Source organism: Protopterus annectens, chromosome 4.part0 (genome assembly GCF_019279795.1).
Source record: "Protopterus annectens isolate FY-2018-M chromosome 4.part0, PAN1.0, whole genome shotgun sequence".
NCBI classification, from domain to species: domain Eukaryota; kingdom Metazoa; phylum Chordata; order Ceratodontiformes; family Protopteridae; genus Protopterus; species Protopterus annectens.
In genome coordinates, this window is record NC_056733.1 from 1,626,189,425 (window position 1) to 1,626,207,167 (window position 17,743).

The following is a 17,743-nucleotide window of genomic DNA, read 5'->3' on the forward strand; positions in this document are numbered from 1 at the left end:
ACTTCATTCAGAAAATTAGTAAAAAGGGGCTGATGATGTTGACCATCGTTTATTTTTCTCCTACACAGCAGGACAACTAATACTCACTCAAAAAACCTAAAACTCCTTTGTCAGATTAATAACACCAGCTGATATTTGATTTGCTTGACCTTGCACATCCCGCTTCTGGAGAAGAATCCTCCTTCATATAAAACAGTAATGCCCTGGCTGTAATTAAATCTAATGCTGATGGCTGGATGGGTGACCACAGATACAGCCCTGGGATACATACAAATAGGCTCATAAGTAAATATTAGGTTTTCTGCCCCTGCGGCCATTTTAAGCCTAGCCAATTTCCCTTTTTGTGCTTGAAATAGCCTATCAGAAATCGGTTATTGCTTGGCCTTACCCATTCCACGGTTGATAATTATATTTTACCCCTAATGAGAATAATTGGGATCATACAACAAATAATGGGAGGGGACCCATGCATAGGATGAAGCATTTAGGAATTGCCTCTGTCCATTAGTAGTACAAGGAGCAGTCCTGGGGTAAATTTTCTGTTTCCCATCCTACATCTAAGTTGTGCCTGAATATGGACAAGGATGAACTTTGTTTTATGTGGATGGGGAGTCTGTTCCAGAGCAGTTGAATCCTCTGCGAGATATACCTGTCCCTCTAAACTGTTCTGTTGATGTTACAGTACAGCTTTAGATCCCTAGACTGAGTATTTCCGATGCCATTTAACTTGTTGATGTGCAGCAAATCCATCAGTAATGTGTCAGAAGATGCCTTCTATGCTAGACACAGGTCAAATATTAGCAGTCTGTACGATACCAAATATAGTGATAGAGCTTTGAGTTGGTCCATGTAGGATATGTTGTTTATGCCTTCTACCCTTTTAGTAAGTAATATCTATGGGAATACCAGTTATTGCACATATCTGAACAGATACATGTCAAAGGGGCACTATATTCAATCACTGGCATAATGATGGCTGAGTAAAGGGGACAATGACATCACTTGATCTAAACACAATTCCCTCTGTTTATAAGCAGTGAAATAAGAGCTGACCCAGTTGTTCGTGATTTCTGAACTTATGTGGACAGTGACCTAACTTTTGACCAACACGTATCCATTGTTGTAAGAAAGTCCTTCTACATTGCACTGCCCCTTGTACTACTAATGGACAGAGGCAGTTCCTAAATGTTTTATTCTATCCATGGGTCCTCACATTATCTGTGGTATGATCCCAGTTATTCTCTTTAGGGGTAAAATAAAATTATCAACCATGGATGGGGAAAAAGCTGAAAGAGAGAGAGAGAGAGAGTGGCTAAGGCCAATCAATAACCAATTTCTGATACGTTATTTCAAGCACAAAAAAGGGAAACTAGCTAGGCTCAACATGGGCCGCAGAGGCAGGAAGCCTAGTATTTATGCGCAACTTAGATCTATGGATGGGGAAAAGAAAATTTTCCCCATGTGGATTTGTTTTTGGGGTTTGGCCTGCACTTGTTCCTACAGGGTACAACTGCATCTATCCAACTGTTTACATGCTGGTATAGTGTAGTGGTGTATGTTTCTGTGTATTCAGCAGTGTTAACTGTGGTAAATAATTGTATGCTCTCAGACAACTAGTTATTTTGAGTTACTTTTTTAGCTTTGTGATGCTCACTTCAACCATAAGCTTAATGACAACCTATGAGCCAACGAATATGACTCCTAAAACATGTATCATCATTTATCCATGTATTTTTAAATAATACCAATATTGATTCTCTGGTGATACCTCAAATAAGCTGTTCCTGCCATCCAGTGATCTTTAATACAATAATATTTACTGAGGTCATTTGTAAGCCACACTGATTTGCATCTTCAGATTGCGTTCTCTCTATCATGTCACCTCATAACTCCTTTCATCAAAGTAATGTATACTCATCTCTTTCGGTCTCACCTCCTTATAATGTTTCTGAAGCATGTATCATTTTGTTGCTGTATTCCAAAATCACTGCAACCTTTTATGTCATTACCAAGATGACATCACCAGGACTGTGGGCATTACTCCAGAAGGGTTCCTGTTCACTGTCTGATTATACACACAGACAATTTTTTCTTTTTACTGGTAAAGCCGTATGCATTCCAGTATTCTGCCAGCCTATCTTACTGCTTTTTTTAATTCTGTCTATCATTAGGTCTTCTTATATGAACATCCAAAGAGCTTTCCACCTATCTGAAGCTGATGCTTCCTTTTAATTTGTAAACTCCTTTAATATTTGTTTTCCGATGCATTACTCTACATCTGCATATAATTTATTTGCCATGTTTTATACCATTGCCATGTTTTATACCATTCACCTACAATCTTGAGAAGTTTCTTCTTGTTCAGTCTCAACCTTCTTCTGTACCATTCCCTTTGCCTACCCACTGGCTTCCCCATGTTACTGTTCAGGCACCACTCAGTGTAGTTATTTGCTCACCAGTCTGTTTTATGACAATATGTTAAATGTCTAGCTGAAGTCTAAAAAGACCATGTCTACAACCTCTTGATTATCCATTGCTCTGGTAAGTCAGTCAGGAAACTGCACTAAATTTGTCTTGCATGACCTTCGTTTTAAGAAATGACTGTTGCGCCAGTTGTCTTCTAGACATTCCCAAATCCTCTTTCAGCAGTGACTACTTGATCTTCCATACAGCATAGGTGAAATATGCACACAGAGTTTCCAGCCACTGTCTCACTCCCTGCCTTGTGAGAGTAAATTACCCTTTCACTCTTGCAGTCTTAAGTAAGCACACCTCTACGTTCATTGTTTCTCCATCTGTCTTTCTATGGTCACTTATTTTTCTATTAAAGGTTTGACAGCTTTTCTTGACTAAACTGGCAATCCTGTCCCGAGTCTAGAGATTTGCTTTCCTGTGTACCTTTCCTGCTTTCTTTGACTTTATTACTCCTCTCTGTCCTCTTCATTTTGAGTTTTCTTTCATTTCATAAATCCTTCATGATTCCATGACTTTTAATGCCACCTTATTTACAACCTTAGTGTTTACCCTTCTTTTTTTAATTGCATTATTTGTTTCACACAAAAGTTTGTTGCCTCTATGTCTGCTATTGTGATGTAGCCTAGTTGTTCTCACACCCAATATTTCCGCTTTTGCTAGATCTTTGAGGTACTGCCTCACTTTGGCAGTTTGTCCTCCTGAAGTCCAGAACTCTCACTTTTGATTGGTTCAGCTCTATAGCAAATTTAACTGTAAACTATACTGATGAAAGATCATTAATTTATACTCATTTATTTTCTGGTAACACACTTAATTCAATTCAGGGTCATAATAAACCAAAGCCCCTCCTGACAGGTGATGGGCACAAGGCAGTGTAATTAATCCCGAAGAAACTAACAGGTAGCATATGCACAAACCCTCATTTTGGCACACACCTGTGGACAATTTGGAAAACTGTTCACCTATGTTAAGTCCTTGGGATGTGGAAGGAAATTAAGAGCACTCAACAGTAACCCATGAAGACAGAGGGAGGAAATGCAGACTCCACACGCAAGGCCATCCATGACATGAAATCGAGAAGCAAACTGCAAGCTCTGTGATGCAGTAGGTTTAACCACTACACCATCATGATCACCCATTTACACCATCATGATCACCCGTTTCCAAACATCTGCTCACTTCCTCATCTGAGAGTTTCTGAATCAACTGAGAAAGCAAATTCTAAGACTACACATGACTCAGTCATTCTTACAGTTGTCCGGGTCCTTCCCATAACCAAGTTGCCCTAATTAAAACCTAAAATGTTACTATACATCCTTAGCAACTAATCCTTGTATAACAATGCCACATACTAACTTATTAACCTTTTTACTATGAGAAAAAGAAATCTGTATATAGCTCTTCAAATGTACTGTAATTTCCAGCCTTCACTGTGACATTATCATTTCCCTCTGTTTACCTTTTGAATTCTTCCAGTATATTTTTCTACTTGCTTTTCCTTCTGTAACTGCCAGCCTCTCCTAATGCTCTTCTTTCCCTAATAGAAAAACAGCGGACAAGAAAGGTTCATTGTCTAGACAGCCTTTAAAGTCTTCGATCCCTTCTTCCTACTTCTTTCCTTGCAGAAGGCTCACAGGCATAACTTTAACAAAAAGACATGACATTCATACTAAAGAAACTGAGGTATCTGATTTCTTCTATTATACATGAAACTACATTTCCTCCTGTTTTAACTCCCATGCCCCCCACACAACTCACAGTTATATATATATATATATATATTATATATATATATATATATATATATATATATATATATATATAGGTCTACCTGACAAGACCAACAAGCCAAAACAACGACAACGAGATAATCGATACCAGAAGCCCGACAAAGCAAATACCCAAGTGGCAATTCTGACACCAGAAACACTGACATGCGAAACAGGTGTGCTTGCATTTGAGCGCGACTGTGTAAGTGTGCGACAGTGACGGACTTTAGGGTTAGGGTGCGGGTAAGGTAAGTGTGCGATAGTGACAGACTTGGTTAGGGTGCAGGTAAGGTAAGTGTGCGACAGTGATGGACTTTAGGGTTAGGATGCGGGTAAGGTAAGTGTGCAACAGTGACAGACGTTAGGGTTAAGGTTAGTGCATAGATAGTTGTGGATGATGAAAGGTTTAGTGTAGGTTTATGAGGTTTTTGGTGTGCTTGTGTTGTGGGTGTGTTTTTCGGAACGGAATTGTTTTAGTTTTGTTAACTGTTGGCATTGTGTTTGTCGGGCATGTCAACTTTCATGTTTTTGCACTTTTGTTCTTGTGGTGTCCGTGATCTCGTTGTCGGCCTTTTGAGCTTTCGGTCTTGTCAGGTAGACCCATATATATATTTTTTTTTCTTTTTTCCTGCTATTGTCACTGCAACACAATATCTTCAGAATCATATCATACTTCAAACAATGACTACACATGTCTGGTGTTACTGGGTTGTGTACTTAAGCTCTGCAAACATACAGTTGTCCCATAAATGCCACCACTTTAGGCTGTTCTTTGCCTAGATTGGGATTACTGCTATGTATCACTTACATTTTCACCTGTATTGCCCTTTTTGCCTAATCTATATGTATACTATCATTATCTTTATCCCAGTTTCTCCTGGTCTTGTACCCATCACTAGAGTTTATGTCCTAGGACTTCCCTGATAATGTTACATTCCTTTTACTTTTCTAGCCTAATCACTTTACAGCTGACCATTTTCTAAAAGACTTTAACCTTAATGCTGATTGTTTTGGCTGTACTTAGTCTCTTCTCTATAAAGTGCTCCAAAATGGTCTGACTGTACTTAGTCTCTTCTCTATAAAGTGCTCCAAAATGGTCTGACATGTCCTCCTAAAATTTTCAAGTTATTAAATACACATACACTGGGCTCCTATCATTTTCTGTGTAAGCGTCTTAAGCTTTGGTGTTATTGTTTGATGCTATGGCAGAGTTTGGTGTTAACAAAATTCCTGCTTTTATGTATACATTCTGTATATATTACTGTAATCACTATGTGTAACACTTCCATCTACTTTTATACCAATTAATCTTGTCGGAGCAAATAAATAAATACATTTTCACTGGCTGCATTATTGTATTTAGCTGTGTTTTATGGCAAGACAATCATAAGGCTTTAAAAAAATATGAGGTTTGGGGTACAAAATACCACAGCAGGATAGGCACTTGAAATGACTTGAGACATAATGTATGTTAATTGCCTGAGGAAATCAACTGACACTTAAAGGCTTGCTTCCTAAAGATGAAGCCTCAGAACCATTCTCCTCCCAGGGTCAAGTTTCTCCCTATAAGATTCCTGAGTCCAAGTCCAAGGAAGAGCATACTACAAGACATGATGTCTGCTGCAAGAGTACTTTCTCCTCCTCACCCTACAATTTTTGCAGGAGGACAGGGAATCTTTATTGGACAAAGTCTTTCAGAACTGGCTGTGTTTGTGATTTGAGAAGTGACCTCATCAGCCTGCCAGTATCTCCTCTCTTTCTGAGCTGGACCTTCCCAGACAATGCCTGTTAAGACCCCCTTGTGAAATACGCTAACATTCTATTTCCTGACTCTCTGGACACAGATTATGTGAAGATGTTGAAGGCTATGCTGCAGTTACAATCTAAGTTAGGTACCACCCTGTCGCCTTCTCATTATGAGTCAAACATGGAAAGTGCTACCTTCCATTCAATGATTCCAGCTTTCTCAATGACCTCTAATTCAGTGCTGTTTCAAGGACTACTTCAAGGCCAGCTAGCATCCTATTAGAACCGGCACCAGCACAACTAATTTCTAACTTGTTAGTCCTGACATATGTCATTGGAGGTCAGAGTGGATACCTACCTTACTGACTGTCTCAAAGGCTTCTAACTCCTGTGTCATTGCCATTGGCCTGATTTGGGTGCCAAACGTTTTTGTACAAACTTTGAAAGCTGGATTTAACATTCGATCCCCATTTAGTCTTAGTGCCATTACTTTGTTGGTAATGGCACCAATGAAGTTCATTACCAGATCTCAGCACTTGCTTCCTCTGTGATGAATCTGTTATTTTATCAAGTTATGAACTTAATGTCACAGAACCTTCCACAGAAGTGCACTCAGGTGCATGTTTCAAAGATAATTTCCAACCTGCTTCTGAGCCTCTTGCCATTCAGTGTCCGAAGCTGAGTCCTCTTCATACCTTCTTCACAGGACAGATCCTCACTAAGTGGGCATAGCTAGAGGTCATTTCAGGGAAAATACAATAACCCCTTAAAAAGTGTCTCTCAAGCTGGACACCAATGAAGGAGATGAGGCCGATTCTTCTGGTCACCCCTAATAACCTTATGTCTGCAGACATTTTCCAGATGATGCAGGAAAAGGGGGGGATTGGCCAGTTACTCCCCCCACCCCTAATATACAAATACACTTCCACAGAAAGGGTTCAGATCAATTCCCTTGCCTTGTGGGTGGTACACCTTCCACGGACAACACAAAGGAATTTTTGAAGGAACCTAACATTGTGGTCCCATACCTAAGAAGACAAGATCCTCTAAACACATAAAGATTGAATCTATTGGGTGCAGAATCCCAGGGCAGACTCTACAGTTACTGTAGTGGCTCTGAAAGAGGATAAAAGCCCACAAAGCCCTGCCTTCCACCCTTCAGAAAAAGATCTGTGGGCTATGGACCATTTTGAGAAGCAGGTTTACATTGAAATTCCAGCACACTACTCTTGCCATGATGGCCCAGATGCTGGAAAAGGTGTTTAGAAAGAAGTCCTATATTCCGGCATCTACAGTGCCCACCATGCATAATCTCATCAGCAATCCAATCACATGCCATCACACCTTTCTTCATCTTTATGAGTCTTGAGGACAATTCCAATGTGACTTTCTGTAAGGCTCCATTTAATTGTTCTGACCATTACAAACTGCTGATCATACAAGAGAAAAAAAGTGAAAAAGAAGGGTAAAACCCTTGCATCCGTTGGTGCTAGCATTAAATTCATGACTCTTCATCACCCCTTTTCTACAGCACAAAATAATCCACTCCAGCTGTGGTTAAGGTACAGCCTACAGCCAGGAAATAATCTACACAGATGCAACAATGGTCTTCCTAGAGATCACCAATCTTAAGAGTAGAAATTCTCACTAGAATTAGTGGTTCTGCAGTTCCTAGTCTAAGAGATAACAAAACGTACTTTGAGGCCTTTCACAACTGCACCACAGTGGAAGCAGTTGAAAGCCATCAGTCCCTCTAAGTGCTGGTGAGAAGCCATCACAAGCAACAAAAGAACATCAGACATAATATCCACAGTCCATGTAATGCCCTTCCTCTCCCAATGTCCCACCCCACCAAAAGACGGAAGCACAAAAAGATATCTTGAACCCCCTGCCAAATATCCCACCAGATCATACAATGTCAATATTTTATTCAAGATTCTTTTTAGAAGACATAGGATCTTAGGCCCATTCTAGACTTTAATGGCTTCAGATCAGTAACACTAAAGCAAAAAGTTCCAAATAGACAACATGTTATCAGTTCTTCCTTGCTTGTCAAGAGGAGACTGGCTGTGACCTTTGAACGTCCAATATGCCTACCTGCCTGCATAGATCACCAAGGAGTTAAGGATATTCCTACTCTTCAGGATAGGAAACAGTAACTTTCAGTTCCAGGCTCTTCCTTTTAGACCATCTTCTGCCACCAGTGTATTCACAAAGTACAGTGAATTAGAAGCTGCAAAGGGTCTTGAGTTTTTCTTTCTCTATTCTTAGACAACTGTCTCCTTGCCACTCTGGTCTTAGTTGAAATCCATCTGGGATTCCTTTCTGCAGCAATTCTAGTCCTTAGGGATCACAGTAAACCTTGTTAAGTCTCAGAAGTGACCCGCAAAGACAATATGACTGTTCACTTTACACCCTTCTTTGCAAAGCCAGTCTTCCCTACGAAAGGACTTCTTTCATTATTCAGAGAGTACTGAAGATCCTTCATTCCACAGCAGTGTCATTCACCATGTGTCTCAGGGCTCTGTGGCTCATGACAGCCACAATATTAATTTATACTGAATGCATAGAAGTGGGTGAGAGTTCTCCAGTGGACAGTACAAACGTACTGGAGCCACTGCACATATATGATGTCAAAGCAAATCAGAATTTCCATGGCATGCTAGATACTCCTGTCATGGTAGCTTCACATCCCCAAGCTTTTTATGAGCAACGCTTACAATTCCCTACCCCCCCCCCCTCCAGTGACTGTCAACTGGGGATAACTCAGCCCTAGGAAGTGGATCACTTTCAAGGGCAAATGGTCCAAGATGCACAGGCTCAAAGCACGGTCATTCTGCACATCAACATCTGGGACGTTAGGGTGGTTTTCATTACCCCGCAGGCTTTTCCAAATTCCCACTTTAAGGGGAGATTGCTGCTTTATTGTTGCAGTGTATGGTAGTCTGGTATACCAATAATTAAGGTGGTACTCACTCATAGCCCCTTAGGAAAACAATGAAGTTATGGAACGGGAACAGGCCATGTCCTCAGATAACTTTCTATATGCATGATCACATCCCTTCACAAGCCAACTCCTTATTGGAGAAGCACAGCCAATGCCTGCTGATTCTGCATGAGTAATCCCTCAGCTGGATGGTGGACAAAGTTGGTTTTCCACCAATATAGAAAACCTCAACATGACTTATTTGCTGTCCTGGCTAACCCTACCTTTAGTGACTTCTTTTCCCAGATCCTCCTTCTGGGGCAGTGGTCAAGGGATGCTATAGTCAAGGAGTGGCCTCCAGGTTTCTTGTATTCCTTTCCAAATTTCCCTTTATTCCCAAGTTCACACAGAAAGCAAAGCTGAGAAAGGCCAAAGTCACTCTCATAGACACACCACATTGGCACTGACAAATTTGGTTTCCCTTGCACTGGCCTAACCTTCTGGAAAAACCTCTCAGACTACAAAAGTTCAGAACCCTTTCATATACACACAGAAATCACATAAAGTTGCACCATGGTAACCTTAAAATAACAGGCTCTATCTACTTCTGCAGCACATGAGTTTCATAAATTCTCAGACAGGTCATGGTTGGCTAAACCCAGTACAGACCTGCAATGCATTATATAAAGCCAATCCCAAAACCAATTCCACTATATACATGCACAGCATTAGTTACAGAAGAGATTCAATTTATTAAATCTACTGCTTTACCATGTTCCAAGTTGTCCATGCCAACTTTTCCTAACCCACCAGTAGTTTTTGTAGTGTACAGCAATAAAAGCACCTAGTCGCATCACTTATACAGCAGTTATGCACTACCTTATTTACTTTCACATTCGGTATTCATTTGATATTCCTAATAACTTCACATAAAGCAATAATGTTAATGTTTTTAAAAGAATAATATTTGTGCTTACATCCAGTATCCAAATTTAAAGCAATTAAGAATAAAATACAGTTCACTGACGGTGCTTCATAAAATTCTGAATACTGCATCTGGGAATCTGGTGCTATTAGACTGCTAAAAACAGAACATAAACTTCATCAGAAAAAAAAAAAAAAAGATGAAACTACTGTTGAGACAATAATATGATTACCTTTCCACTTGCGAGAAACACTGTCTTCCATACAGTCAATATAGTGGTCAAGTTTACCTGTATGTGAATGTTCCCATGTCATTACATTTTCAAGATCCGTCAAGATGAAAATAAGTAGATATCACAATAGCAAGAGTTTCTAAAAGTGAAACTGTGAACAAAGTATCTAAGCAATTTACAGTGCTGCACTTTGCACAGCACCTGATACATGGTACACCACAGCCTGGCACTTGTCATTCCTTACCTTTACTATAAAGTAGCTAAGTGTTTTGTTGCAAAGTTATATACACAGTAATGACAGACAACACAATCAATGTAGCTAGATCATCTACTGTAACCTTTTATTAGAAATGAGACACAGTACAATGGCAAAATGTCACTCCCTAACTTAATAATACTGTGCAGAAGCATCATTCCACAGACAGTCGATTCAGCTTCAACCCGTTCCTGAGGACCACCAAAAGTGACATTATTATGCAATAATATATATCATGGTTATCCCTTTTTGCTCAATTTTGCACTCCACAGACCTGTAATAAAAAAGAACAATGTACGGCCTATCAGTGTTAGCCATTTAGTTAACAATTCTGCGATACTGTTAGATGACAAAGGAGACTTCGAGAATAAAGTTCAAAAGATCACAAACTACCTGGCTGCATCAAAACAGCATATCCAAAATGGACACCATCAGGCCAAACACTGGTTATTAAATGTCAAGATGAAGCTGCAAACCACAGAAAGGCAAATGAAACAATATCTGAAATGCATTTCCTCTGCATATTGCAGGCATGTGTCACTTCTTGTTTTGGTCACTATGCCCATTCATCATTTAATCACATGTACGTGCATGTATTTTTCCAATATTGCAGCAGCTGTGCCAGAAAACACAGCATAACAACCTTCCTAATATAGCTAGTGTAATGTAACACAGTTATACACATTAAATGTGGGACGTGGCAATGGCAACGGCACACTAAATATCTACTTATTCCCTCTACCACTGTAGGTATTATGTGCACATTGTACTTATGCATTTTGCCTGTAAAGATCGGGATGGGCTCAGCAGACAGTACACACCTTTGAGGCCTGGAAGAACAGAAGGCTTGTGATTTCTAGTTGCTTGGATTCATGTTCCAGTACTGACAATGTTGTACAGCAGCATAAGGAGGGGTGTTGCAGTCCTGAAGTGCTTATCCTTCAGAAGAAACATTACACCAAGCCCCCCACCGATGAATTACCTGCAGCTCAGGTAGACGTAGAAGACCCTATGGCACTTAAAAAGTAGGAGTTCTTTATTAACACAATACATTTAAATTTAAAATAGAAAAAAGTAGATTAATTTCCTTGGTGTCCTGGCTAAACTACCTCCAGTCAGAAGACCATTTCATGTATTGTCTGAAAGTGACTATTCTAACACAAGCATAGCACTGATCAACTATGTTCTATTATGTGCCGCATGAAGTTAAAGTAATTTTCTCTCAGATGCAATGATAAAGGTCAGAAGGCTACCCTCACATACAGTTAAGCTTAGATTATAAAATTGGAAATAAAAGAAATAAGACCACAGAATCAGTACTAAAAAGATGGCACTGTAAATACAATGTTCACTAGCTTCCAAGCTACACACCAAAATCCCATGGCAGCATTCATCCATATTATCTAGAAAAAGATGTTCTGCTTCTGTAGCTCACAGTTTGTCTTTAATAATAAAATGAAATTTACCCCCTGTCTCACCTTGGGCTAATATCCAAGAACTTTTCAAATGGACTGCTGACAACTGTGAACACATTAAAAATTGTCAGGACACATCACTAAGACTATACGAGATGAGGCTTTTGCAAACTTTATTTCTGATCCACTGCCCTCTGATTTTCCAGTACTGTTAAGTACTACATTATAAAATAGCTAATTGACTTCTAGCTACAGCATCACCACTTTTTTATTTCTAGGGAATACTGAAACATCCGTTTAACATTAACAACATGGGAATAAGAAGGTTCTGAATGATGCAATCTGACTGAAAGCAACAAAGGGTTTTCCATACAGAAACTTTGAAAGGGCTATTACTGTTGACTGCATCCTCTTTAAGAGAAAACAAAAAGAGTATAAACATGAAAATAAGTTAGCTCAGACTTAAACTGCTGCAAAGTAAATAATGTTGCACAGTAAATTCACGTTACATCAAGTAGTAACAGAAAAAAAAACTATGCTCGTGGCAGTTCCTTCAGAACTGCATACAACTCATTTACTGGGTGAAAGAACATACTTCAGTCATCGCTTTAAAAACACGGTTGCTTTTCCTCAGATCTTCATAAGGAAGAAACACAATTTTAAAATATTTACAGCATGTCTGCTTGAACTTACAACCTTGTACTACACAAGTAACCTTATAACTGCATAGTAAGCTACTAAAGTTTACTGCTCCGTTCTTCATTAATTAATTACTTCTAGCTTTCAACTAAATTAGCATATCCTGAAATTATTTCTACACAGCCCTGAAGTTCTCAAAATAATACTCAACTTCTATATTATCTCTCAATAATATTTAGCAGCTCACGGCCATGTAGACAAGAGTGCTAAGCATCACCTGAAAGACATAGTAAGAAAATTACAAACCTACTCTTTCTTTGACGGAACGATTTACCGTTTCTACTTCCTGAAAAGGATTCAGCCATTCGTTTCTAAACATCTGTACAGTAATAATCGGACAAATAGTCTTTTACACTGTATTATTTACTAATTACTGCTCAGGTTAATTACACTTCAGTATGTAGAACTGTAGATGTCATTGCCAGCACTAAACCACCAGATTCAGTTTTGTGGTTTTCACACCAACATACTTGTAAGGCAAGTAAAAATATCCATTGCACAATGCTAGCCATCCATTGCGCTTTCCTTTGACCATAGCTGTTGCTGCATTGTGGATACTGATCTAAATATGCTGGCACTGTAAATGCATCCTTAGGAAATGGTAACTTAGTAAGACATGGCTGATTAAACAACAGTCTACATATGAAAGTACCACTTTTTAGTTTACAGTCACTGTCGAACAACCTAACTCTGCACTGGGTTCAATAAAATAATCCAAGAGCCCCTTGCATTAACACATCAGTTCGTCCAAGAGCCCCTTGCATTAACACATCAGTTCGTCCGTACTATTTACAAATGTATGCATGAATAAAAGGTTATGATGTGTGTGTGTGTGTGTGTGTGTGTGTGTGTGTGTGTGTGTGTGTGAGTCAATCTGTCCGTCTCCTCTCAGCTGTCCCTGACTTTAGCTTGGAATTCCCCTCTGTCCTAATTAAAACTGGTTTTGGTACTTACGAATTATCGCAACCAGACTTCTGAAGTGTGCAGAAATGGTTGTTTCTGAGAAACGATGCCTGGTAACCTAACAACTGGAGAGTAGTCTTCCGTATTACTGTGTGACAACGGTTTGGAAGAGGAATAACGTGAAAAATCCTCTTCCCGGAGACAGGAGCGGCCTTAGGTCAACTGGTGCCCTAGGCAAAAGGGCTCCACGGTGCCCCTCACCACACCACCCAGTGCCCTATCCTGGTCTACCGACACCAAATAAATACTGGAAAAGTATCCCTGTTAGAGCGGCGCCCTAGGCGGCTGCCTAGTTGGCCTATGCCTAAGGCCTGCTATGCCCGGAGAGCGTCCACGCCCGTCCTAAACATAGGACCGGTGCTTCGTAGTCGTCCTTAAGGTTACAAATCATGAAAGGCAGCACACGTTCCCAAACCAGACCCTTTAGGAATACACAGTGCCATCTGTGATTGCGTGAATCACTCATCAGTTACAGCACTTCTGACAAGCAACGTGAGTGGTTCTGATTAACAGAGGCATGTCTGTGAAGCGGGAGAACGGTTACCACCCCTGGGCCAGGAATCCCGCTAGGGAGAAAGACAGCAGTCCGTGAGGGATCACTGTCCCGTTACTTAGTAGTGGTGATATGTGCCTGTAGTATGGATGTGTACTGGGCAGTAACAGAATATTCTTCACTGACTTCCCTTTGCTGAGGTTGTGATCAGAAATGACGGAATTGTGATGCACTTTAGCACTGTGTAGTTCACGGAAGAAATTGTTTTTTTTAAGGCAGTGGGTTAGTCAGTAAATAAAGATAATCATTACACCTATTTTACTGAAGGAAAACGTGTTCATTTACCTTAACTTACCTTCTCTTTTTCTGTCAACTTACTATGTTAACAGTGTTGTACTTGAAAAGAGAGTCCCTAATATGGAACCTTCTTCCCTATTTATGATTTGATTTATATCCAATTCTGGGGCAAAATGGTTGACAGCTAACACTGTACAGGTGTTTGGGGCGCGCGCAACACACGCACACACAATATGCAAGGCATTACAATTGTTGAGGACTGTGTCAGGCAGGGTAGCACTACCGTAACATTCTGCAGCTTACTTAATAAAGTAGACCACATACATCTCAGCTGTCCAGAATTTCGCATAATTTCCATTTTTTGCTTCATATTTTTTGTGTGTTCCTCATAAATTTTGCGCTTTTGGGCTAAAACATTGAAGACTGAAGACACTAAATAATGACGAGCGTAGTTCATGCCCTTCAGAAAATGCATACTAATACAACAGTTGTTACTCTATCAAATTTCTAAATTTATAAGAGCAATATTTACAGTGATTTTTGGCCTTGGCCCCTAAATCTTTGCGATAAGAGCTTGAGTTATGGTGGTAGACAATATGGAACTTCAGAAAGTATTAACTGGTAGACGACCATCAACCATCCCCCTCTATTGACCATCCCTTAAATCAGAGCAGAAGAGCGTTGCCAAGGAAACGCGCATTCCTGGGGAGACGAGTAATGCAGGAGTTTGCTGGAATGGGCGGAGCTTATAGCCCCCCCCCCCCAACACATACATGCACCACACACTCGCGCATGTGACAAACGTATCCCCATCCCATTCCCCATCCCCCTCTTTTTGTCGATGTGGCACACAATGCCTTGACATCTTGACAATCCCTTTATGCATACTTCAGAGTGCTACCAAGTTCAGAAGAAACAAAAAAATCACTTCAGTAACACGCTCAATAGACTTCATCTGTCGTACGGAACTTTTAGGATCTTTACCTAATGAACTTTCCCTCTGTAATTGCCCACTTGGACATGACAACAAACGTAAAGGTTAATAACTGTATGCATCACAACTTCAGTTGTCAGATGAATATGTAACAAGTCAACATTTTGCAGAGAATGCCATTTGGCATTCTTTCATCTCTGTTTCACACCAACTTCTCAGATATGACCAGCTAGGAGGAGTCGCATAGCAGATGTGCTTTAAGAACAGAACTTCTTACTGCAGTTGTGTCAGATAGACATTAACACACACATTGAAACACAGAGAAGGAAAGGGTTAAATGTGAAAGTGGAGATTTGACAAGCGTAATTAAAACGATTACACACGCACACTATTCAAATATAACAGTCAAACACAAAGAAGAATCCACTTTGAAAACATTAAGGGTATGCAAGTAAACAACACAAGCCTGTAATCCCCATTTTAAAAAGGTAACAACCACTCCTGACGCCTCCGTATTCTTCTGATATGTATGTTTGAAGAGATGCTGCAAGTGATAAACCAACTCTGAAAAGACATGTGCAAACTGGAAAGTTCACATGGTTACTGCTTTTTTGGATGCCAGTAGCACATGGCATCAGAAAAGCCTCCGTGCAGGTAACACTGTGATGCTGTTAGGAGCTGCTCGCACACGAACTTCGGGCCCACTATTGAAGGCATAAAAATTCAGGACCTCCACTCCTGACAGTAAACCCCTTTATGTTTCTTCCCAGTTAAATAACGAACGCCTCTCAGCAACCTGGAAGCCTGCAGCACTCCAATGAGCAAAATACCTTGAATGTCAGTACAATAACCTAACAATAAACTCTCTTGTGGTTTCAGTTTTGTACTTTTGTTACACTACAGTTACAAAAGTTGTATAATATTTCACAATCTGGATTAAACTACGTGACATTTAGCTGTATTCTGTTTAATAACAATAACGCCTTTACTTTTAACACTTTTCAAGTCCTTCTTTTCCAGGAAAATAAAGTTTTCAAGTCCTTCTTTTCCAGGAAAATAAAGAGAAGTTCGTTTTAGTGGAACAACAAAACTTAAAAGCCTAATATTTATAAACAAAATTACTACACAAAAAAAAAAAAAAAACATAAAAATCATACCTTGGAGGTTAAGAGCAGTCCAGATCTGAGCACGCCACCAGCTGTCTGAAGGGTTGAAGGATTCTGAGGCTTTTACATCTAACAGACAGGAAACCCAGTGGTTTGGGTTGGGAGGGTCACTCTATGCTAAATCAGAACAGCTTTTGGGGGGCCGTCCTATCCTATGTCTGCCCATAAAATGTTCTGAAAAGAATGAAAAAAAAGAAAAAAGTAAGACAATTTGCTGCACAGACCAAACTAGTCAAATTGAGAGTCACGGTTTAGAGTTGCAGAACAAACAGACAAAATGAGTACTGGAGTGTAGTTAAGCAGCTCTCCTCATGAAAATGTGTCATACAAACTGGCATAATTGTAGTCATTTAACCAGAGCTGGGACTGGCAAGATCGTACTGTGAAGAGGCAAGCCGTAGCTATCTATCCAGAGTGTTTATAAACTGTGTAGATTTATAACATATGGCTAATTTGTATTTTCCCATTTAATTTGCAGTAAAAATATTGGCTTCCCACTATGTGGCAAAGGAATTTGAGAATTAAAATGGCAGATGGATGTCAGAACTGGTTACAACATCTCAAATGCCCCGTGTAGGGAACTTCGCACCAAAAGGATGATACTCTGCAGAACAATCCCTACCATCTCACCAATTCAAAAATATTTTCATTGTAGTCTGTTCATAGGTAGGTACTAGGCTATCTGCCCGAAGGCATTTATAAGCCTAGCCAGAATGTGTTGGTTTTCGCCGTCCCCTTAGATTAGTTCCCTGTGCCTCTGTCCAGCAGAGCCGCTGAAGTGATCCCTGGGGTATACTTTCTGTTTCCCATCCACTCTTCAAGGTTTCTTTTGAAGAGTGTTAGCCAGGAGCTCAGCCTATCTTGTTCCAAAGCATGGGAATTCTCTGGGACAGGAATCTATCCCTCCAGCATGTCCTATTTAATGTTGTGGTGAGGTTTAGATCCCTACAGCGTGTGATTCGAGGGGATAAGGTTTTCTTTAGGTGGAGCATGTCCATCAATTCTGGGTTGGGCATGGCCTTGCATGTCAGGCAGAGATCAACTCTGAGTAGGCAGTATGCAACTGAGTACAGCTGAAGTTTCTTCAGTCGAGCTGCATAGGGCATCTGTTTGAGGCCAGTGATCATGTTGGTGAGGTACTTCTGTGGTCTTTCCAGCTGTTGCAGGTGTTTTGTAAGGTACATCCCAAATGAGGCATTGTACTCTATGATGGGTCTGATGAGTGATGAGTAGAGGGGCACAATGACCTCTTTTGATCTGGATGCGAACCCTTTTGTGATTAGGTGGGCCACGTAGAAGGATTTTCTAACCACTTTGGCAATGTGATTATCAAAGATGAGATTACTATCTACTTGGGTCCCCAGATCCTTTATTACGTCTTCCGTATTTAGGGGACTACCATCTATGTGGTAGTTTGTGGGTACTTTGTTTTTCCAAAGGGGATGAC

The 17,743-nt window shown here is 40.1% G+C and overlaps 1 protein-coding gene across 2 annotated transcripts in view; it reads right to left on the reverse strand.

Moving 5' to 3' along the window:
* SPARC (secreted protein acidic and cysteine rich) overlaps window positions 1–16,423 on the reverse strand; it is a 107,220-nt gene extending 90,797 nt beyond the window's left edge. Inside the window, exons 1-2 of one of the 2 annotated variants that reach the window (XM_044069414.1) lie at window positions 13,735–13,771; window positions 13,398–13,545 (exon numbers count right to left, since the gene is read on the reverse strand). In XM_044069414.1, the coding sequence (XP_043925349.1) occupies window positions 13,398–13,545; window positions 13,735–13,756 (170 nt within the window). In that variant the 5' untranslated portion in view covers window positions 13,757–13,771. Of the gene's footprint in view, window positions 1–13,397; window positions 13,546–13,734; window positions 13,772–16,287 lie in introns of those variants that run through there. The other variant, XM_044069415.1, reaches the window with a different exon arrangement.
* Between the last annotated feature and the right edge of the window lie 1,320 nt (window positions 16,424–17,743).